This window comes from Somniosus microcephalus, chromosome 32, assembly GCF_052327205.1.
Source record: "Somniosus microcephalus isolate GS21.2 chromosome 32, FLI_Smic_1.0, whole genome shotgun sequence".
Classification (NCBI taxonomy): Eukaryota; Metazoa; Chordata; class Chondrichthyes; order Squaliformes; family Somniosidae; genus Somniosus; species Somniosus microcephalus.
This window is the reverse complement of record NC_141018.1, coordinates 30,778,254-30,802,012: the sequence shown is the minus strand read 5'-3', so window position 1 is coordinate 30,802,012 and position 23,759 is coordinate 30,778,254. Positions and strand designations below refer to the sequence as shown.

Genomic DNA, 23,759 nt, shown 5'->3' with positions numbered 1-23,759 from the left:
AGATTGCAGGGGCTCTGACACAAATTTTCAGAACCTCTCTGGCCACAGGGGATGTGCCAGAGGACTGGAGAACAGCTAACATAGTATCATTATTCAAGAAGGGTAGTAGGGATAAACCAGGGAATTACAGGCCAGTGAGCCTAACATCAGTGGTAGGGAAATTATTGGAAAAAATTCTGAGGGACAGAATTAGTCTCCACTTGGAGAGGCAAGGATTAATCAGGGATAGTCAGCATGGCTTTGTCAAGGGAAGATCATGTCTGACCAATTTGATTGAATTTTTCAAGGGGTGACTAGGTGTGTGGATGAGGGTAGTGCAGTGGATGTGGTATACATGGATTTCAGTAAGGCTTTCAATAAAGTCCTGCATAGGAGACTGGTCAAGAAGGTAAGAAAAATTAAGACTGGACAGGCTGGGGTTGTTTTCCTTGGAGCAGAGAAGGCTAAGGGGGGACCTGATTGAGGTGTACAAAATTATGAGGGGCATAGATAGGGTAGATAGAAAGGAACTTTTTCCCTTAGTAGAGGGGTCAATAACAAGGGGGCATAGATTCAAGGTAAGGGGCAGGAGGTTAAGAGGGGATTTGAGGAAGAACTTTTTCACCCAGAGGGTGGTTGGAATCTGGAACTCACTGCCTGAAAGGGTGGTAGAGGCAGGAACCCTCACAACATTCAAGAAGCATTTGGATGAGCACTTGAAATGCCATAGCATACAAGGCTACGGACTAAATGCTGGAAAATGGGATTAGATTAGACAGGGCCTAATGGCCGGCGTGGACGCGATGGGCCTCTTTTCATGCTGTAAAGCTCTATGACTTCTATGAGGTAGGTTTTAAGGAGCGTCTTAAAAGGAGGAGAGAGAGGTGGAGGTTTAGGGAGGGAATTCCAGAGCTTAGGGCCCAGGCAACAGGAGGCACGGCCGCCAATGATGGAGCGATTAAAATCGGGGGATGCGCAAGAGGCCAGAATTGGAGGAGTGCAGAGATCTTGGAAGGTTGTAGGGCTGGAGGAGATTACAGAGATAGGGAGAGGGGGCGAGGTCATGGAGGAATTTGAAAACAAGGATGAGAATTTTAAAATCGACACATGGAAGAGGAAACAGGAACAGATTCATGTTCCTCACAAGACAAGAGATATCCAAAATACAAGCAGCAAACGCTGTGAGTACAGAACAAGGTCAGTCAGCCTCACGGAGAGAGAGGTGGGCTAATGGTCCAGGTGGAAGGGACCGTATAAAGGGACTTAGTGTCAGTGTTTGTTAAACGGTAAACCCGAACATGCAGAATGTAACTCAGAAATTGACACACACACATCGATGGCTCTGAATCCTTTATTGAGAAAGTGGTTTATTGAACATTCATAGCGGGGTCCAGATCACAGGGAGAACTTAATCAATAATTACATAGAAGTTACAGCACAGAAACAGGCCTTTCATGGTGCTCCTGAATAACCTTGCAATCTAGCCTACAAGGAGGAACAGTCCATAAAAAATAAAATCAGAAATTTCAGGGGCGTGTTTGAACATCCTGAATGTGTCCCCTCCCCTGCCTACATTCCTGACCCCTGGGTTAAGGTGGGTGGGGGGAATGAGTCAGGGCTCTTGTTCCTGATCGCTGTCCAGTGATCTCCCCCCCCCCCCCGCTGTAAAGTGCCTGACTGTGATGTAGCCAAGGGCAGAATCAGGATCAACTGAGTTGCCTCCCTCCCCACTGTCTGTCTAAACATGTAAGGTCCAAGAGGGCTGTTGGCACCTGAGGACCAAGCCCCAGTGTGAGTCCACGCCTTTGGGAGAGGAAGCAAGATGGGGGTGGGGGGAAGGAAAGAGGTGAAAAACCTGCGACATAAACCAAGAGTTAAGGTTTGTGGCTAGATGGTATGAGAGAGCTGCAATAAATCTTGGGGAAAATGGACAGTTGTACAAAATGCTGTCGTCGTCTCAGATCTAAATTGTATGAACAGAAACAGTGGTGAAGTTAAGATTCAGCATGTTTGTTGTTTTCCCCCTTAACCTTTTCATGCATATTTTAAAGCTCTACAGGTGTACAATGCTTAGCATGAATGAAAGGCTGTTCTTCCCACCTGATGCTACAACTGCTCAACAACCATCACCGACATACAGAGGTGAGGTGTTGGAGATGTTAGATGTCGTTCCGTTATGCTTTGAGCATTAATACATTTGTTTGGCATCTCAAAAATGTTTTAAGAGTGTTGCTGAAAAGAAAAGAAATAAACTAGAACGCTGGAGACGTACAGCAGAAATGTCAAGAGTCTGAAAGAGGAAAAACGGGTTAAAATTTGGAGTGTGGATCCTTCATCACAGCTCTGGTTTGCTCTGCTGAGTGAAAGGACGACTTGCATTTCTATAATAAAAACAGAAAAATGCTGGAGATACTCAGCAAGTCAGGGCAGCATCAGTGAAGAGAGAAACAGGGTTAACGTTTCAGGGTCGATGACCTTTCGTCAGAACTGGAAAAGAGCAGGAAATGGAACAGATTTTTAAGCAAGTGTAGGAGCTGGGAAAGGGGGAGGGGATGAAAGAACATAAGGAAAGGTCTGTGATAGGATAGAAGGCAGGAGAGGTTAAAAGACATTAAGAGATATTCAAGGCAAAAGGAGATGATAATGGGACAGGTTCAGAAACAAAGGATGGCTCTAGCTGAAGTGTGAATTGTACTGGCAGAATGAAAGACATGCATTTCTTTCATTTCTATAGCGTCTTTCACAACCTCATAACGTCCCAAAGCACTTTACAGCCAATTAAGTGCTTTTGAAGTATAGTCACTGTTGTAATGTAGAGTGAGGATGGTATCAGGCTTGGCTTTGATTATCCCCCCTACCTCCAGGTCAAACAGTCTAACAATGCTCTCACTATCTAGACACACGCATCAAGCGTGGAGGTGAGGCGCCAAAGGGCTGCTAGCTCAACAAGGTCACATCAAAGCAACTCTCGAGACGGGACCCGAGACATGCACAGCCACAAACTGCTATGGTGGTGACATAAACCCAACAGCTCCCCTGCATCATTCTGTTGGTGGCAAGGTGCTAATGGGTAAATAATGTCAAAACGAAGGAGTCCACCCTACTGATGGAGCACTTTAGCAACAATTCATGACTGAACAGCACGAGTAACAGATAAGGACAGATTAATATAGTGGTCAAAAAAAATCCCAAGAACATAAAAATGAGACCACAGGACCTTCAGTCCTTCAATCAGACGGTTCATCTCGAGTGACAACCATTTTTCCCTCGACAACTTTCTATGAAAGCCTGACTCCACTAAAACTTTGAATCCTGCTCCTGTATCTGGGGTGGGTTTTCTCTCTTCCACTCCTGGACTGGATGCAAGATAAAGTCTATTGTGTGATCCTAGCCTGACCTCTGGACCTTAACCTCTCCCCATCACAATCCTTTTTTAATTGGCGATACTATAGTCGCTGTTCCCCTTCATCCTTCACACTTCCTTCTCATTGCATCTAAATAAAGGCTGAGCACACAGTCGCCCATTCATTCTTTCTCAGGACCTCAAAACAGTGGAACTCCTCACCTCCATCAATCTTCCCTTCTTCCTACAATCTACAGGTTATTAATATTTAGATATCTTAAATAACCCTTTTTTTTTTCCACTGAAGCAAGCAGATCCACGATAAGAGAATCTTAATTGGTGATTGCTACTGAATATAATCAGGATGGGGGTCATTTATTTTAACAAAAAATAGTTCATTAGACAATGTGGATGGATATCCTTTGCTCTCTCAGCTATGTCTGACATTTAGTATTCACTTTTTCACATCAAGGGGCTGCTCCCAGAGCTGTAAGGGCCGTTCCCCAGTGGTGACTGGGTGATCCCAATCTTTTAGGGGTTGGCTATCCATATTCCGCTGGTTTAAAGCTTTTTCATCCGAGGAGGAATGAAATTGCTGTGCAGCGCACCAGCCGTTGGCCCCTGGCTGATGTTTAAAGCAGCGTTGGCGTTAAGCCTGGGTGATGTCTGTAGTCTCAGATTCTCCCCCGCCATCAACTAAAGGCAAAAGAAATAAGGACAGAATGGAAACACAGAAGCTAGGAGCAGGAGTAGGCCATTCGGCCCCTCGAGCCTGCTCCGCCATTCAATGCGATCATGGCTGATCATCCAAACTCAGTACCCTGTCCCTGCTTTCTCCCCATATCCCTTGATCCCTTTAGCCTTAATATATCCAACTCCTTCTTGAATATATTTAATTGGCCTTAACTGTCTTCTGTGGTAGAGAATTCCACAGGTTCACCACTCTCTGGGTGAAGAAATTCCTCCTCATCTCAGTCCTTAATGGCTTACCCCTTATCCTTAGACTGTGACCCCTGGTTCTGGACTCCCCCGCCATCGGGAACATCCTTCCTGCATCTAGTCTGTCCAGTCCTGTTAGAATTTTATAAGTTTCAATGAGATCCCCTCTCATTCTTCTAAACTCTAGCAAATATAAGCCCAATTGACCCAATCTCTCTTCATACGTCATTCCTGCCATCCCAGGTATCAGTCTGGTGAATCTGGTGAATGGAGATGGAAAAAAGTCTATATTAAACAAATTAAGTTAGATATCTGAAGAACATTATAAAGCACCTTTCAATGGGAGTCACATATAATCATTCATACCTTTATGTCTGCCTGCATCTCACTTATATTTAACATTATGATCAGCGTGCCATTCCATACCCAATTTTCAGGAGCCTAATTCAAAGTATGAAACAGTGAAAAGCTGAAGACAATCATTGCCCCAAACTCATTCTTTTGCCCACATTGTAAATGACTAAATGTCCCAAATGCAACATCAGAATCCAAGTACGGCAGTGTAGTAGTTACGTTACTGGACTAATAATCCAGAAAATGGGAGTTCCAATCCCACTGTGACCATTTGAAAATTTGAATTAAATTTTTGTTAATATAAATATGGAAATAAAAAGCTGGTACCAGTAAAATCCCAACTGGTTCACTGATGTCCTTTAGGGAAGGAAACCTGCCGTCCTTACCCGGTCTGGCCTACTTGTGACTCCAGTCCCACAGCAACATGGTAAAGTGGCCAAGGAAGCCACCCAGTTGTACCTGTTTCTGGCTGGGGCGGAGGTCACCTCTTACAGAAGGTAGGGAACTCAGGGCCAGAGTGACCTCCTGGACTAGTTTCGATCGCCTATATTGGTCGGAGAGGAATTTCCCAAATTTTTTTCCACAAATTGTTCTCGTTATTTTTTAACCTTGTTTTTTTTTACCTCTCCCAGGAGATCACATGGTTTTGGGTGGAGTGGAGTGTATATGTTGCGATACACAAGGGACAGGCTCGATGTACCAGGGGGTCTTTACCTGTCCGTCATTGTTGGTATGTTCATATATTCACATGTACTAGGGTCAGACAATAAATGCAGGCCTTGCCAGTGACGTCCACAATGAATATTATATATTTTTTAAATTATATATTGACTGGTTGCCCAATTTGGACACATTGCACATTCGGCATCATCTAATCGGAGTATCAACTACCTATCAAGCAGTTGGACTTGCAACAAGATCATTGGCCTTTATAAATGGGCGGTGTGGGAAGAATCCATAGTCATTGTTATTATAATCTCCATTTATTAGTCTATAGTGGAAAGCAACTAAATAACTCGCAAATTAGGTAAAGTTAGATGCGTGACTATTATTCTCACAATGACCCTTTCTGGCCTAGAACTACACCGTCACTGGGGCAATGGTGGGGAGAAGCAGCTGTTCACCAGGATTTACCTTCACATTCTGAGCCTGCACTACATTCAGTCTTACAGAATAATATATGGGAAGCAAAGAAAACCAGATCTCAGGTAGGAGTAGGCAAGAAACCCTCACTGGTGTATACATTGCACAGCCAAGGACTTGCAAACTGCGGCTGATGTGTGTCTAACCAATTATTGCATTACTTTCACTGGGACTTTTGTTTTTCAGGTCAGTGTCTAATAGTCCGCAATTCGCATCTTTCTTTCATATTGCAGTGAACGTCGTGAAAAATCGGTCCCTATTTTATTTTCACATGACGCAACACTTTTCTGCCGTTTGTTTGAAGTCTTCCAGAGTTGATTGAGCCTTGTCCTTCAAGGCGTCGAGATCAAGGTTCTGGATGTTGGTCAGCTGCCCGATCACCGAGTCCTTCTCTGCCTCCTCTTCATTGTCCTCTTCAATCATTTTGGCCAGCTCTTTGGGCAGTTCCACGTCGCCACCGGCCAGTTGGATCTGGCTCTCGTCTATTTCACTCTGGCAAGAAGAATTCATTCAATGTTCACTGCGCTTCAAAGCCTGACTCACTAAATTTCATTTCATGGCTGTCACCGAATTCGTGGCTCGACTGATTTAAGGCAGCCGGTTCCTTATGTACAAACATACATGATGACATATAAACAGCTGTAAGGAGAGCAAGAAGCTAATTGTCTTGGTTAATAGACCAAAATAAGAAAAGGTTTGCCTTGACAGGGGATTGAATTCAGTAAATTAATATCCACGACATCCCTGTTTGACATTCAAGGTCAAATTACAAGGTTGAGATTGTTTCTGCTCCAGGTGTTGGACTGCCTTTTAATTAGTCCCTCAATCTCAGAAAACTACATCCACCCCCATAACAATAGATCACACCAGTTTACAGCAGAGCTCGTGTAAGCCTAAACCTTCAGCTCCCTCAATCGCTTCAAACATTGTTTTAATAGGGGACACGCTTATTCCCTAGTTTATTGACACTCCGGTGGTCGTTGTTCTTCTGAACTCTCACCTCTTGTTCCTTCTAAGCTCCACATGTGTTGTCCTAACGCACTCTTGCTCCTCACTGTATCGCAAAAATCCAGGCCGACACTCCCAATGCAGTACCGACTGAGTACTGCACTGTCGGAGGTGCCGTCTTTCGGATGAGACATTAAACCGAGGCCCCGTCTGCTCTCTCAGGTGGACGTAAAAGATCCCATGGCACTATTTTGAAGAAGAGCAGGGGAGCTCTCCCCAGTGTCCTGGGGCCAATATTTATCCCTCAATCAACCTCACTAAAAACAGATGATCTGGTCATTATCACATTGCTGTTTGTGTGAGCTTGCTGTGCGCAAATTGGCTGCCACGTTTCCTACATTACAACAGTGACTGCACTTCAAAAAGTACTTCATTGGCTGTAAAGCGCTTTGGAACGTCCTGAGGTCATGAAAGGTGCTATAGAAATGCAAGTCTTTCTTTTGCACCCTTGCTCCTATGATATCAGGGGAAGAGGGGGATTCAGAGGTGATCACGATCAGAGGGGGAGTAAGGGGGTAGCCCAGGGCAAGGGAGACCCATGGTTTCCTTGTGGGGACCAGAGGAGCACTCCCGCTCCTCCTGGTCCACAAGGAAACTTAGAAGTGTTTTAAAACTTACCTTACTGGACCTCGATCCAGCCTCCTGCAGGTTTGGCCTGGGGCCAGGTAAGGCACCACTGTTCCCCTGCTCAACCCTCAGGTTAAAATAGGAGATCAGGCCCAGACGACACCATCGGAGCCTGATTTGCATGTTTAAAGCGGACCCCACCAGCTTAGAGCGTGCGTCCTAGCTGCCTCCGATTTAAAATTACAGCCGGTCAGATTGGGGCAGAGAAAGGAGTGAGTAAATCCCCACGCTCTGTTTTAACTCCCCCCCCACCCCCAAAAGGTTTCTGTCGGGGGGGGTGGGAGTTCAAATCAAGGCCAGAGTTCCAACTGAACCAGGAGTGTCCCGTACAGATGAGTCCAGGATCCTGTGACCTTTCATTTTCATTACGTTGAAAAGGATTTATGATTTGAACCATTCAGTGAGCAGCTGGGATGTTGGAGTTCTGCTACAAAAAAGAAATCCCCATCCCCCAAAACAAGCTTAAGAAATAGTCAGTGGGGGGAAAAGTCACAAGAGCAATGGCTGTTTGCGTATCGAGCGAATAGAAGGACATGTCCCGAGAGAAGTGAAGAGGAGCTCGTGTAGCACAATAAGCAATAAAGGGCTCACTGTCCTCGTAATTTTTTAATAACTGCAATGGAGTCTATTAAAAATACTGACTAACCTAAATGGACAATCTCAACCCATGATTGTGGCGTTTGTGAGCTTCTCCTATATTCTTGGTGCAGATATCCTTCATAGAGCTTCCCACCGCTCCATACAGTATCCAATGCTTATCCCATGATGAGAATAGCAAGAGATCATGTTCTCATTACTGGAACTAAATGTTTTGGAGATTCATTTGATGAGGACCTTCAATTACAAACATCCTGAGCTCACAACGAGCTCTGGGTCAGATTAAGACTACAGAGGGGGAGGATGCCCATTCGGCCCATCTTACCTCACCCCAACTAGAAAAACCAATCACCGTACCTAATTCTTAAATATCTCCAGGATCTACTACCCTACTCAAAGGTCTATTCCAAATGCTGATCGCTCTGCAGGAAGAATTTCCTGACACTGATCCTAAATTTCCCTTTCACCAGTGTGAATCTGTCTCCCTAGTCCTACTCGCTCAGTTTCTTTGAAAAAATATTCTGGCTTTATACCTTTTGTATTCTGTTTACTATTTTACATCTTCTCTAAGATCCCCGCTAGTCACCTAGATTAGGCTAATTCAAAACTCACACCAGCTATGGCTGCATTGGGATTAACCCACAGAGCAATTAAGTGCATCATTAAACCTCTTCATTCAATTAAATACTTAATGGTTTGCTTCCCCCTCATGGTGCTGACCCTAACTCAATTATGACTTCATTGCATATGAGTTTTCAGGTCAGATTTCTTGTTGGATCTAAACCATATTGTAACTAATATCACAATGTATTTTTGTGTTTCAGACAGTTATGGGGCCACACACCATGCTGTAAAGATCAAAGAAAGAAAGACTTGCATTTATATAGCGCCTTTCATGACCTCAGGGCGTCAAAGCGCATTACAGCCAATGAAGTACTTTTGAAGTGTTGTCACTGTTGTGGGCTGATAAGTGGCAGGTAACATTCGCGCCACAGAAGTGCCAGGCAATGACTATCGCCAACAAGCAAGAGTCTAACCACCTCCCCTTGACATACCATCGCCGAATCCCCCACCATCCACATCCTAGGGGTAACCATTGACCAGGAACTTAACTGGACAAGCCACATAAATACTGTGGCAACAAGAGCAGGTCAGAGGCTAGGTATTCTGCGGCGAGTGTCTCACCCCCTGACTCCCCAAAGCCTTTTCACCATCTACAAGGCACAAGTCAGGAGTGTGATGGAATACTCTCCACTTGCCTGGATGAGTGCAGTTCCAACAACACTCAAGAAGCTCAACACCATCCAGGACAAAGCAGCCCACTTAATTGGTACCCCATCCACCACCTTAAACATTCACTCCCTCCACCACTGGCGTATCGTGGCTGCGGTGTGTACCATCTACAAGATGCACTGCAGCAACTCGCCAAGGCTTCTTCAGCAGCACCTCCCAAACCCGCCACCTCTGCCACCTAGAAGGATAAGGGCAGCAGGCGCATGGCAACACCACCACCTCCAAGTTCCCTTCTAAGTCACACACCATCCTGACTTGGAAGTATATCGGCCGATCCTTCATCGTCGCTGGGTCAAAATCCTGGAACTCCCTCCCTAACAGCACTGTGGGAGCACCTTCACCACACCGGGATTGCAGCGGTTCACCACCACCTTCTCAAGGGCGACTAGGGATGGGCAATAAACGCTGGCCTTGCCAGCGACGCTCACATCCCATGAGCGAATAAAAAAAATGTAGGAAGTGCGGCAGTTAATTTGCGCACAGCAAGCTCCCACAAACAGCAATGAGATAATGAGCAGATAATCTGATTTTTAGGAATGTTAATTGAGAGAAATATTGGCCAGGACATGTGCTGTAAAAATCAATTCCACACTCATGAGTGAATGTGCCTTTAATTTATTACAACATCACAATAATTACACTGATATCACAACAGCTTTCTGGTGACATCATAAAATGACTTAATAACCTCTGCATCACCTGTTTCAGCACCTTGACACGGTGGTACAGGTTGTTTCTCCTCCCTGTATCCTCACTGTGTTGATGTCATTGGGTTGCGATCACACTGCGCGATATCAGTAACAAAGGTGTTAATGCTTTCATACGAAATTCCTTTGTCTGCTATTTTAATAAAGATGCTAATCTGTTTATTTTGAATGGGTTAATTCTTTATTTAAATAGTAGAAATCAAAATCATGATGGGTCTAGACAGAGTAGATAGAGAGAAACTGTTCCCATCTGGCGGAAGGGTCGAGAACCAGAGGACACAGGTTTAAGGCGATTGGCAGAAGAACCAAAGGCGACGTGAGGAAAAACTTATTTTTAATGCAGTGAGTGGTTAGGATCTGGAATGCACTGCCTGAAAAGACGGTGGAGGCAGACTCAGTCACGGCTTTCAAAAGGGAATTGGATAAGTACCTGAAGGAAAAAAATTTGCAGGGCTATGGGGAAAGGGCGGGAGTGGGAGTGGGACTAGCTGAAGTGCTCTTGCAGAGAGCCGGCACAGGCTCGATGGGCCAAATGGCCGCCTTCTGTGCCGAAACCATTCTATGGTTCTATAGACAGAAGAATCTCATACAAATGTATTAATGTGTTTGTTACTTTTTCAATCAACCAGACATCTCACCATGTCTTAGTCACACTCATTCTTTCCCAGGACTTGAGAACTGAATATCTTTAATGGCGTAAATTATACCTTCTGATTTATGTTAAGATAGAAGTTACACCAGTTCTCAGGTGTAGGCTATTTCCAAATTAACCTAATTTCTTATAAGCACATTTGATCCAACTAATGTAGTCCTCCTCTTATACCTTCCATGGGCATAAAGAAACCAACTTTGTTTCCTGAGTTATGGGGTCATTCTATTCATTAGTATTGGTGTACAATTTGGTCACATTGCAACGACAAAAATGTCAATGCATATACATTGGGGAGGGTGCAGAGACAAGCACCAAGAATGATCCCAACTGTGCAGGGGGTGGGATATGTGGCAAGGTTAGATCAGCACAAACAATGCCATCTGGAAAGAAGATGGTGAAGGAGGGGCCTCGTCAAAGTGTATAAAGTATTTAACAATGAACCAAGAATAATACTTCAAGGTAAGGCAAGCGGACACCAGATTAAATTAGTGAAATGGTCATTTGAAATGGTTTTTAGGACAAAATCCTCAAGGGGGGTCATAAACATTTGGAATAACCTACCAGGTAAGGTAGTGGAGTCAAGGACAATAGGTGGGGTTCAGTGTGCTGTTGAATGGTAGGCTTGGTGAGTTGGGATATTGGAGGGAGGAGCTCAATGGGCTGAATGGCCTTGAATGTTCCTCACCTATTCCCTCATGTTTTTATGTAGCAGTGTATTGCTCACTAAACCTAACACAAGTGTCGTTACATCCTCCGGGTTATATAAATATAGGATTTGTAGGGTTATAGTTTCCAAATGTCAGTTAACATAAAAAATATGCAGAGAGGAATTTAGTATGAGGGCAGTAAGCACATGCATCAGAACAGCGCCGGTCAGATAATATAACCCATGGGGGTTTTAGGTAATAAAAGAATCATAACAACAGTGATGACACTTCATTACTCTAATAAACTCCAGAAAAGTTGAACAAAATTATTTTACTGACATTAGTATCAATGTCAAAATAAACAGCCTACCTTCGGGAGCCTGTATTTGTCCCTTAGATGCGTTCTCAATGTTGCTCGTTCTGCCTTTTTTTGAGTAAAATTGGCATCACGCTCCATCCTGTAATTAAATATATATTTAGAGCCACTTGATACCCAGAGTTAGCAGATCCGACAGTTTAAAGATAGTATGAGGAGGGTCTGGTGTGGTGCTCTGCTGTAACAAGTCATACTGTACCCTAGGGTAGAACCCAGAGTTACATCTGTGCGATAAGTTTCTAATCTATTACATAGTATTTACAGCACAGAAACAGGCCATTCGGCCCCAACAGGTCCATGCCGGTGTTTACGCTCCACATGAGCCTCCTCCCACCCTTCTTCATCTAACCCCATCAGCACAACCTTCTATCCCTTTCTCCCTCATGTGTTTGTCCAGCTTACCCTTAAATGTATCGATGCTAGTCGCCTCAACTACTCCCCGTGGTAGCAAGTTCCACATTCTCACCACTCTCTAAGGCAAAGAAGTTTCTCCTGAATTCCTTATTGGATTTATTAGTGACTATCTTACATTTTCAATATATATTCAAGGCTGAGATAGACAGATGTTTGAGCACCAGGGGAGTCAAGGGTTATGGGGAGCGGGCAGGAAAGTGCAGTTGAGGCCAAAATCGGATCAGCCATGATCTCATGAAATGACGGAGCAGGCTCGAGGGGCCGAATGGCCTGCTCCTATTTCTTATCCCCTAGTTCTGGTTTCTCATACAAATAGAAACATCTTCTCTAAGATAGGGTAGACATAAAGACCTCGATCGGGTCACCCCTCAGTCTTCTCTGTTCTAGAGAAAAGAGCCCCAGCCTGTTCAATCTTTCCCGATTGGTATAACCTCTCAGTTCTGGTGTCATTCTAGTAAATCTTTTTTGCACCTTCTCCTCTAGCTCTATCTGAGCCCTACTGTCAGGAGACTAGGCCTTTCCCCATAGGAAGAGCGTGAGAAAAAATTGGGAATGGGAGGAAAACCGACACAAGAAAATTCCTCCGAGCGCTATTCTTAGCGCACTCTGCACTATTTGAACAAAGTTGTTAACTCGTTTAGAATAAATGTGCTAATGGCTTTGTTACAGATACAAAATAATCTTACAAAAAAAAGAAAAGCATTGACCTGGAGTCTGAAATTTACAAACAGCTACAATTACCAGAGTTCATTTTTTAAAATTTCCCCATGGGGAGTGACATGAATCAGTCATTCATGAAAGAAAGACTTATGAAATAATACTGAGTGGCCTGCGGGTGGCACTGTCCAGGGAGAGTATAAATACTCGGGCACGGGCCCAGCTTGCGCAGGACATTCTTAACAGGAACTAGTGAAGGACACAACTAGACCTCCATGTTGTAAAACAGTTGATTAAAACTTTGTTTAACGCTTAGACCAAGTGCCTAGTAGTTTTCTTACGTCAGGGAGTACTTGAGGAACATTTTAAAGAGACAAACCAGGTTAACTGCTAAACATTACAACCATGCTTCAGGCTACCTGTGAGAAATGCTACAGGAGATTTGCTAGTATATATAAGGCAAATAACAAGGCAAATCGTGTTTAACTAACTTGATTGAGTTCTTTGATGAGGTAACAGAGAGGGTTGATGAGGGCAATGTGGTTGATGTGGTGTACGTGGATTTCCAAAAGGTGTTCGACAAAGTGCCACATAATAGGCTTGCCAGCAAAGTTGAAGCCCATGGAATAAAAAGGACAGTGGCAGCATGGATACGGAATTGGCTAAGTGACAGGAAACAGAGAGTAGTGGTGAATGGTTGTTTTTCGGACTGGAGAAAGGTATACATTGGTGTTCCCCAGGGGTCGGATCTAGGACCACTGCTTTTCTTGATATATATTAATGACTTGGACATGGGTGTACAGGGCCAATTGCAAATTTTGCAGATGATACAAAACTTGGAAGTACAGTGAACAGTGAGGAGGAGAATGATAGACTTCAGGAAGACATAGACAAGCTGGTGAAATGGGCGGACACGTGGCAGATGAAATTTAACACAGAAAAGTGTGAAGTGATACATTTTGGTAGAACGTATGAGGAGAGGAAATATAAACTAAATGGTACAATCCTGAACAGGGTGCATGAACAGAGAGACCTGGGGGTATGTGTGCACAAATCATTGAAGGTGGCAGGGAGGGTTGAGAAAGCAGTTAAAAAGGCTTAAGGTATCCTGGGCTTCATGAATAGAGGTATAGAGTACAAAAGTGTGGAAATTATGATGAAGCTGTATAAAGCACTGGTTCGGCCCCAACTGGAGTACTGTGTCCAATTCTGGGCACTACACTTTAGGAAGGATATGAAGGCCTGAGAGAAGGTGCAGAAAAGATTTACGAGAATGATTCCAGGAATGAAGGACTTCAGTTACGTGGAGAAGCTGGGGTTGTTCTCCCTGGAGCAGAGAAGGTTGAGAGGAGATGTGATAAAGGTGTTCAAAATTATGAGGGATCTGGACAGAGTAGAGAGAGAAACTGTTCCCATTGGCAAAAGGGTCGAGAACCAGAGGTGAGTGGGACTAGCTGAAGTGCTCTTGCACTTCAAAGAGTGTGGGCACGGGCTCGACGGGCCGAATGGCCGCCTTCCATGCTGTAACCGTTCTATGATTCTATAAACATTTTAAAAGGCTGTAAATACACAACAGATCCAGAAGTATCGGAAAGAGACAAATTAGGTTAACATTTTGAAAGAATTGCCAGTTCTAATGAGTTATGCTGGAGACATTAACCTGTCTTTTCTCATCCAGTTGCTGATCCACCTGCTGTTTGCATGTTGTTTTAATATCAAGTTTGCTGCAGTTGCCATCTCAATCAATGTGGACAATTCTGGTTTTTATCAAAAGACTGAAGTAATGAAGTGTCCCCTTAGCTCTCGTTCCAAGTCATTATTGTTGCTGAATCATTGTACTTGCAACCCTTTACTTCGAGACCCAGGCGTATTATGGAATGAATTGGAGCGATTTCCTCCTTGATTTGGGAGAGTGTGTTGTTGGCTGGATTCTACGACAATTTTCTTGGCAATAAGTGATCACAGCGGAATGAAAGACCAACTGAATGTGGAGATAGAATGAGACATAGTACAACTGCGCCATACTAAATATCGTTAGATTTTGTTCGTATCTGACTATATCATAGACTCCAAACCGACTGGTAGAATGCGCTGATACTTTCAAAGTGATGCTTCATTCCCTACCCATTAGTTAGTAAATTCAATTCCAGACAGACAACCAGTATAACTTATCTATTAATAACTTTTATGCCTGTGTGTTAAATAACCATTTTTAAGTGTTATTTTTTCCAAAATTTCCTTTCCTTTATATCTCTGCCATATAGTGTACCTCAGCTAAGATTGTAAGAAATCGTGGATTGAAAGAAATAATAGTCTGTTGTGGGTTCCCTAGATCAGTGGTTTGCCTAAGTTGATGACACAGAAAGATTCCAGTCACATCAGAAGAATATCTGTACAGAAAGCTGAATTACAAGGTCAGAAATCAAAAACAGGCCTTCGAGTGGGCATAACTAGGCCTGATATGGGATGTAGCAAAGAGCTGTAGGATAAACAAGCTGTCTACAAAGAGGGCAACAAGACCTTTAGAACAGAGATAAGGAGGAAAATGACCTCATGAGGCTGGGAGGGGGCTGTCACAGGTAGCCTCTCCCTTGTAATTGGACAATAGGATGGGGTACAAATGATTGACATCACGTATCCACCAGCCCACCGAAATAACTATAAATATAGACCACCGAGAGAGGAAATCAGGCAGTTAGGGGTGAAGGATTCCCCAAGGTGGCTATGGCCTTGGTCAAGTTTAGCCTCCAAGGTGGCGGACGGCCTAACACCTCCAACAGCTCGAGGGATGACCCAACGGAAGTGACCACTGCAGCAGAATGCAGGAATCCACCCAATCCGAGACCAATGCATTGCCTCACCGTCTGTCCAGTCGTGGTGTTCCGCTTCGGGGGTCGTAGATCGCTCTCTACTGTCACAGGTTGTATGTCTATTATACTCAGCTTAAACCACATGTAATATCTGATTATGCTTTAAAACTGTAGCTCTTTAATAAAAAGCCTTACAACTCCTAAGACCCTTTGGGTAATCTGGGTGTGACCTGTGATCCTAATCTTACAAGATGTCAAATGAGCAACTTGCACTTACTTAACCCTTTGCCTCTTATAGAACTTTAACAGGTTTGTTGGGTGTATTAATATGACCTAGGGTGATTATTTGTATTGGGGGGGGGGGGGGGGGGGAGGAAAGAGGGTGACATGACAACCTTGAAACCACTCCTAGGTAACTCAGCTTATTGTGTATTTTACAAGGTGGCATTTCACTTTTTGTGTTGGCATTTGACATCACCAGTGCCAACACCACTCACTGCTTGGCATGCAGCATTCACACTTAACCATCTCTAGATAAACTTAGAGTGACAATATCACAAATGGAAATCAATGTCTGGGAAATGTCACCTGTTGGTATATATAGACATGAACAAACAATGTCAATCATGGCCAGCAGTAATATGATAAATCTCTCCTCTAGCAATGCCAAGCTCAAGCACAGGGATAATTCATCGTACCTTCCTGCTGGCCAGTACTGATCCTTTAAATAAGAAATATTTTCATTCTAGTTGGGAGGAACTTAAAAAAAAATTAAATACAATATTTTCCCAAATAAGTGATGAGTTCATTAAATTGTGTAACCATTTATAGTTGGACAAAAATAACACTTCAAAATGTGGGTGAAAAAGTTACAACCATTAAATGCTTATGAAAAACCAAATTAATTATAAAAAGTAAAATTGTTACCAAAAAAAACTGTACGAGGGATTTTCATTCATGTTCATCAAACCTGCCTTCCAGTTGATATAGTTCATATAAAGAGAGCAAATGATGTGGATATTCTCCTGTACAGCATGTCAGATGTTGACGTATTGTCCATACTATTTCCATTTGTATAACGTGTGATTGATGGCACAGAAAGGCCTATGCCAGCACTAGCGGCTAGTTCCCAATTCCTTTTCATGGGGAAATATCAGCACCGGGTTCTGTATCTTTGATCTCCACTTTTGTCAAAGACCTAACTGACACCCATAGAAGAGCAAGGGAATGGACCAATTGGACAGCTCGTTCAAAGAGTCGACACAGGCACGATGGGCCAAATGGCCGCCTTCTGTGCTGTATCATTTTATTCTATAACCCAGTGAATATATTTTTTTTTTAAGTAAAATTTTGCTTAAATGTTTAAGGATTACAAGTCCGTGAGATATGATTTGTGTGTGCATACAAATGTTTTGGCAATTGGTTTCCCATTTTAAAAAAAATTTCGATTCATGTAAATCTTTTTCCTGCTTACCTTTTTTTTAAAAAAACAGAACGTGAAAGATACTTTAGTTAGCTCACCACCTATGCTACCAGTGCCACCACGATTGTCCGCTGTCAGGTATGGTGACAGACATGGTAAGGGGATGGGGAAGCAACATTATTGCCATGGAAATTGGGTCTGATTAAGAAGGGCAGGCACAACCACAGCTCCACAAGCTGGTACTCGCTTGAAATGGCATGACAGGGCAGGGAGCTAGCAGTGGGTCTTTATGGTTCAAAAACAACTAGTCCTTTTCACTGTACTTTTGCCGTAGGTATAATTAGGAAACTGTAAAGATAAATGACTTGTTCTTAACACGATAGCTCTTTTAAGGATTATTAAACCCATCATAGGTCAACGAGAAAGCCCAGTGAATCATACACTTCTGTATAAATCGGTGCCAGATTTCTAACATTATACCTACAGGCTGCTAATTAGGTAGACGGTGTAATGGATGACATTTCAATACACACACAGGGACCATTTGGTCAACATTTAGGAAGTATTATGTCCCCACTTAGGACAGCTTGAAATGAACTCCTTGCGGCTCACTGCTAAAATAAATGTTGGCATCTCTCCCAGGCATCATATCCCCACAGCACCTTGTACAACCTTAACCCTGGTGACTCCATAAGAAGCCTGACAATAAAGGGCAGGGACAGCTGTAACATTAGCTTTTCAATATATTTCTAGGCTTTAAAGATAGATTTTTTCCAATATATCCTTTTGGAATAAGTCAGGTCAGTGAGCAGCACTTTTACTGTATAAAACATTTTATGTAACAATTGTATCATAATCAGCCATTATGATCTCACATCTAATTTCCCAGTGCAAATGGATTCTGGAGGCTAAAATGAAAGTCTAACATTCATTTAGATTTCATGTTCTATTTTTCAGATTTAGATACACACTTGTGGAGTTACACTTGATGGGCAGTGAAGAGGATCAGGATTTTGTGTGGAAGATCTCTTTGCTTTATCGCTGTCTACTCAAAGCTAAATCCAACCGACCAATAATAATATTTACCGTCATTTAAAAACCTGTGAAAATATGTCGCTATGGAAAACAGAAGTTTTGGCTTTAACTCCATTATTAAAATAGTGTTTCTTCCTTCATGCTGATATTCGGGAGTAATCTTTTCCTTTCCAACATGCAATAATCTTATTGGCTTTGTTATTTCAGCTCAATATGCAGTGTTGACATCTGCTGACTAGTTACTGTATTGTGTTCTTAGTAATACTTGGTTAGTCTGATCAATAGTGATCAGGTCTATTGGCTCAGCATGGTTAGTTTACACAGGATTACACAGGATATACGGCACAGAAACAGGCCATTCGGCCCAATCAGTCCATGCCGACGTTTATGCTCCACTCGAGCCTCCTCCCGTCTTTCCTCATCTAAATCTATCAGCGTAACCCTCTATTACCTTCTCCCTCATATGCTTGTCCAGCCTCCCCTTAAATGCATCTATACTATTTACCTCAACCACTCCCTGTGGGAGCGAGTTCCACATTCTCACCACTCTCTGGGCAAAGAAGTTTCTTCTGAATTCTCTATTGGATTTCTTGGTGACTATCTTATATTGATGGCCTCTCATTATGCTCTTCCCCACAAGTGGAAACATTCTCTCTGTATCCACTCTATCAAAATTGTTCATAATTTTAAAGACCTCTATTAGTGAAAAGAGACCCAACCTGTTCATCCTTTTCTGGTATCATCCTTGTAAATCTTCTCTGCACCCTCTCCAGTGCCTCTATATCCTTTTTATAATATGGTGACCAGAACTGCACGCAGTACTCCAAGTGTGGTCTAACCAAGGTTCGATACAGGTTTAGCATAACTTCCCTACTTTTCAATTCTATCCCTCTAGAAATAAACCCTAGAGCTTGGTTTGCTTTTTTTATGGCCTTGCTAACCTGTGGTGCAACTTTTAGTGATTTGATCAATTGTAATCAAGTCTATTGGCTCAGCAATGGTTAGACTGACCAGCACTGATCGCATCTATGGGTTCAGTGCAGTTACTTGCTTGGAGCATTCTCTCTGATGAATGTAGGAAAGTCAGAAACTCAACCACTTTGAAACTAAGCTGTGCAATAACAGGCTCAAATTTTAGTTTGTTCATCCTACTACTTCAGCAGAGTTGTTAACCCCATTTATTTAAAAATGGGGGAGAGGATTTTCAGAGGAATGCATTCAGTGTCGGTACTCACAATCCCTAGGAGGTCATTTCGGGGCCAATATTTTAATCAGTATCAGCAACCATTAAAAATATAATATTTGAACATTCCAAACAGAAGGATTGATTTCAGTAAGACTTGTTAAAGCTCAAGATATGTAGTAAACCTAAACAGGAGAGAGGGCGCAATTCTATGAGCTTTGATTTAGATATTGTAGCTAGTTTTGTGCATTTAAAATATAACTACAAAAAAGCCCAGGGAATGGCCTGTTCATCGACTGGAATAGACAATTCTCAGCGAGGTGACTAATATATGACCCTCTTGACTGTCTCCTGAGATTTCTTCTCGTTAACAGCCCCAGTTTAGTGATGTGAGCGAGGTGATCTATCACTTCAGAGCATCGCTGGAGACTGGCACGAACTTCGCATCGACATCTTCGTGACTTTCCCAACCAGGCTTTGTTGAATTTGAATCTTTCGGCCGCTCCACAGCAAAACTTCCCCTTGTCTTTAAAATGATGAAAAATTTTGATAGAGTGGATAGAGAGAGAGAGTGTTTCCACTTGTGAGGAAGAGCATAACTAGAGGCCATCAATATCACATAGTCACCAAGAAATCCAATAGGGAATTCAGAAGAAACTTCTTTACCCAGAGAGTGGTGAGAATGTGGAACTCGCTACCACAGGGAGTGGTTGAAGCGAATAGTATAGATGCATTTAAGGGGAGGCTAGAGAAGCATATGAGGGAGAAGGGAATAGTGGGTTACGCTGATAGAGTTAGATGAGGAAAGACGGGAGGAGGCTCGAGTGGAGCATAAACACCGGCATGGACTGGTTGGGCTGAATGGCCTGTTTCTGTGCTGGAATCGGTTTGGAGGACACAGCACTCTGCTGAATTCAGCACAGTACAGTTAGAATTCAACCAATGCCTTGAAAAGTAAATGTTCATTTAAGGACAATGTAATGGGAATTAAACTGAGTTAAAAGTTTAAAGTGTAGGAACTGGGGTTCCTAGCCGAAGAATTGAGATCAACTCAGAAAATCAAAAACAATAAAATTTAATGAACAAATGAAGCTGTACAGGAATCTGTAAGATACAATGCAAATAGGTCTGGTCTGCTAGAAGGTTCCGAGCTCAACTGCCAGCAGGTTCCGAGCTCAACTGACAGCAGGTTCCAAGCACAACTGCTAGAAGGTTCCGAGCTCAACTGCTAGCAGCTTCCGAGCTCAACTGCTAGAAGGTTCCGAGCTCAACTGCTAGAAGGTTCCGAGCTCAACTGCTAGAAGGTTCCGAGCTCAACTGCTAGAAGGTTCCGAGCTCTGACGTCATGACGTCATCATGTTCTTCTCGCCGTTGAGAGATCACGTGATGGACGGCATGACATCATCACGCGGAGTACAGGAAAGAAGCCAGAGTACAGTTAACAGATACATTAAAGGTGCAGCCCCCAGCTGTACTACATTGCTGTAAAAGGAATTATATACAATTGTCCATAATCCTCTGGTGGTTCCGCCACAAAAGGGTAATAAAATGTAATCAGAGCCCAATAGAACTAGCCCTGAAGCCCACACACCCTCGCCTACTAGTCCCAACCAAAGCACACTGGGCGGATCAGGCGGACAGAGGTGCTCGATTCTGTTCATAGTTTAGTAACAGATATCCTCGCGGGTGGGAGTCGCTGTCGCCTTGGTGTGACTGTAGGTTCGGGCAGAAGGAAGGACCTGAGCTCGCCAGCTTACACTAGCCGTCCTCGTTTCAGGCAACACGACATTGAGTGCTCGTCTCCTGAAAAGCGTTTTGCAAGCGCCATCGTTATAACAGAGGAATCGAGCTGTCGGAGCTTCTAGTCAATCGAATCATTTCAATCATGTTCCCGAGCTGCCAAGACAACAGGCATAACTGAAGGGCTTACCATGCATGTCTGACACACATGTGGTTACTTTATATATTTCCTCTCTCTGCCTTTCTGGGGTTAATGTCCAGACACCTCCCCCCGCCTCCAGTGCCTCAATAAAATGACCATTCTTCACCAATGTGCCGAGTGTGCTGGCAAACTGCGCGACACACCAGCAGCCCTGAACAAGCCCCATCCTGATGTTCCTCCTCCAGCAGGATCGCCACCAGGAATGTAAGCCCCCGGTCAGTGCTTTCATGCCCTCGCTCAATAGCTGACCTTATAGTATCCTTACTGTGCCGAGATCTACCAACTGAGCGCAGCTGAGGAACATTTCTGGCTTGTATAACTCAACCGGACAAGTGCCTTAATCCGCCGAGTAAGCATGGAAAGGAGTTCCAGATGCTTTACGTAACCACACTTTATTTCGGGTACAATCATCATTGACCTGTAACTGACAAACACTACACATTTTAATCTAAGGGATTATAGTCTGGCTATTACCATTCATTTAGGAATACGATTTACCAAATGCATAATGACACAGAGCTGACTTTATAAAGATTTTCAAATAGAATTAACGGGTCCCCTATTGAGGCAGACTTTTTTTAATTTTAGCCTTCTCCTGGTCACGGCAATTAATGGGACGCACATGTTATCACACCAAACCGACAGAGAATCTGTTCACAAACCCATCGGGATGTCAAATAAAATCACCAAGATCTGGAGTAGCCCGGTTCCATGCACATCAATCAAATTTACAGATTTAAACGCGGTCTACTGGACATGCATCAGATAAGCCTAACTTAGCTGCTCGCATTTTTTGAGAATATGGAATAATTCCAATTTTTTTTTTTTTTTTAATGCAACGGTTGATCTCCTTACCAGCATCACAACTCTGTTTCGCACACTGTAGTGTCAAATTGATCTCGGAGCAGAGCCTGTTTGTGTGCCGGAGATGTAACATTCATTATTTTAATGATAGATTGTGAAGGAACAGTTTTTTCGTAGAATTACAGAGTACGCGATAAACCACACCCCAAATGAGTCTCAGGGTCAGAAAGTTAACTTCTGTTGAATATTGCAACAGCCGTTAACCTGAATACTGGGAAACCGGGTGAACATTAAGTTTAAATAATTTAGGAGATGGGCATCATAAACTCCCGAGAGCAAAATGCAATTGAAAGATAGAACAGCGCCGTAGTTGTAACATAGAGGAGACAGGGAAACATCTGCAGTCCATGCTTCTGACTTTAGAAGGATGTCGAGGCCTGGGAGAGGGAGCAGACGGGATTTACTGGAATGGTGGACTTTACTCGGATGTGGGTCTTCCGTTATGTGCAGAGACTGGAGAAGCTGGGATTGTTCTCCTTGGAGCCGAGACGCAATAGAGATATTCAAAATTATGAGGGGTTTTGATGGAGCGGGGCGGGAGAAATTGTTTCCTCTGGCAAGTGGGTCGGTTTCAAAGGTCACTGATTTAAAATAATTGGCAAAAGGACCAGAGGGGACATTAAAAAGCTTTTTTTCCCCCCCACACAAGGCGGTTGTTAAGATCTGGAGCACACTATCTGAAAGGGGTGGGTTCAGATTCAATAGGAACTGTCAAAAGACAATTAGGCATGTACCTGAAGATGTGCTCGGGGAGAGGGCAGGGGGGAGTGGGACTAATTGGAGAGCTCTTTCACAGAGCCGGCACAGGCAGGAAGGGCCGAATGGCCTCCTTCTGTGATGTAAGATGCTAGAATTCTGATAACGATTCCGTGTCTCGCAGAAAGTTAAGAGGCTAAGACTAACAAACAACTTTTAAGTGTCACAAAATATTTTAAAAGAGTTGTACTCTCTTAATCGGGGACAGGGTGAAAAATAAGTATCATTAGCTCAATGATTCCGTTTCATAACTCAACCCTCGAGTGGCCAATTATTTTTAGCATTTAGCAAAGCAGTTTTTTTCCGTGATCTTACATTAAATGATTGAATTGAATTAAATTGAATGGTTGACTGTTACAGACGAAAATACATTGACAGATGATCCCAATAATGTAATATTTGTTTAAAACGGGGCATTCATTAGCAAATGATTGATTTCCCGTTGGAAATCTGTCTGCTGGTCGAACAATTGTGACAATTAAGAACGGGATTCCTCTGTGTCGAGATTAACAGGCACCGAACTGAGTTGAAGGGAAACTAACTCCAGGAGTAAGTAACTGACATTGTAAAGGCGGACTGTGCCTTCGTGTTCCTACGACTAAAGCAGACATTGGGGACTGCACAATTTCATCTCTGCCTGAATTTATTCAGTGGATTATAGTTTGGGAAAGCTTTAGCCGTCTTGGCTGCAGTCCAGAGATAAAATGCACTTACTTTTCATCTACCAGCTGCCGCTGGTATTCCTCAAACTCCTCTCTCGTCATGCCTTGAGCTGCGGCGTCCGACTTCTCGCCCTCTCCCTTTTCCTCGCCTCCAAGACCCCCGGTCAGATTCTTCAGCTGTCCCCCAACCATCGTCTTGACCATGAAAGCCATGATGCCGGCTTCAGGAGAGGACGGTGGGTTTGAACAGCTCCCTGCGCGGTGTGGGTCGGAGGCAGTTTCAGCACCACGTTATGTGGACAGCTCTCCCTCCCTCCCGCTCCACTGAATGGCCAGAGTGCAGATTGG

At 43.5% G+C, this 23,759-nt stretch overlaps 1 protein-coding gene across 1 annotated transcript; it reads right to left on the bottom strand.

Annotated features, from left to right (window-relative positions):
* Positions 1-1,322: 1,322 nt before the first annotated feature.
* Positions 1,323-23,759, bottom strand: cplx3a (complexin 3a). Its single transcript, XM_085972277.1, has 3 exons — positions 23,464-23,759; positions 11,660-11,747; positions 1,323-6,250 (listed from the first exon to the last, which is right to left on the bottom strand). Exons 1-3 carry the CDS (start codon positions 23,622-23,624, stop codon positions 6,026-6,028), a joined length of 474 nt encoding a protein of 157 aa, XP_085828403.1. The 5' UTR covers positions 23,625-23,759; the 3' UTR covers positions 1,323-6,025.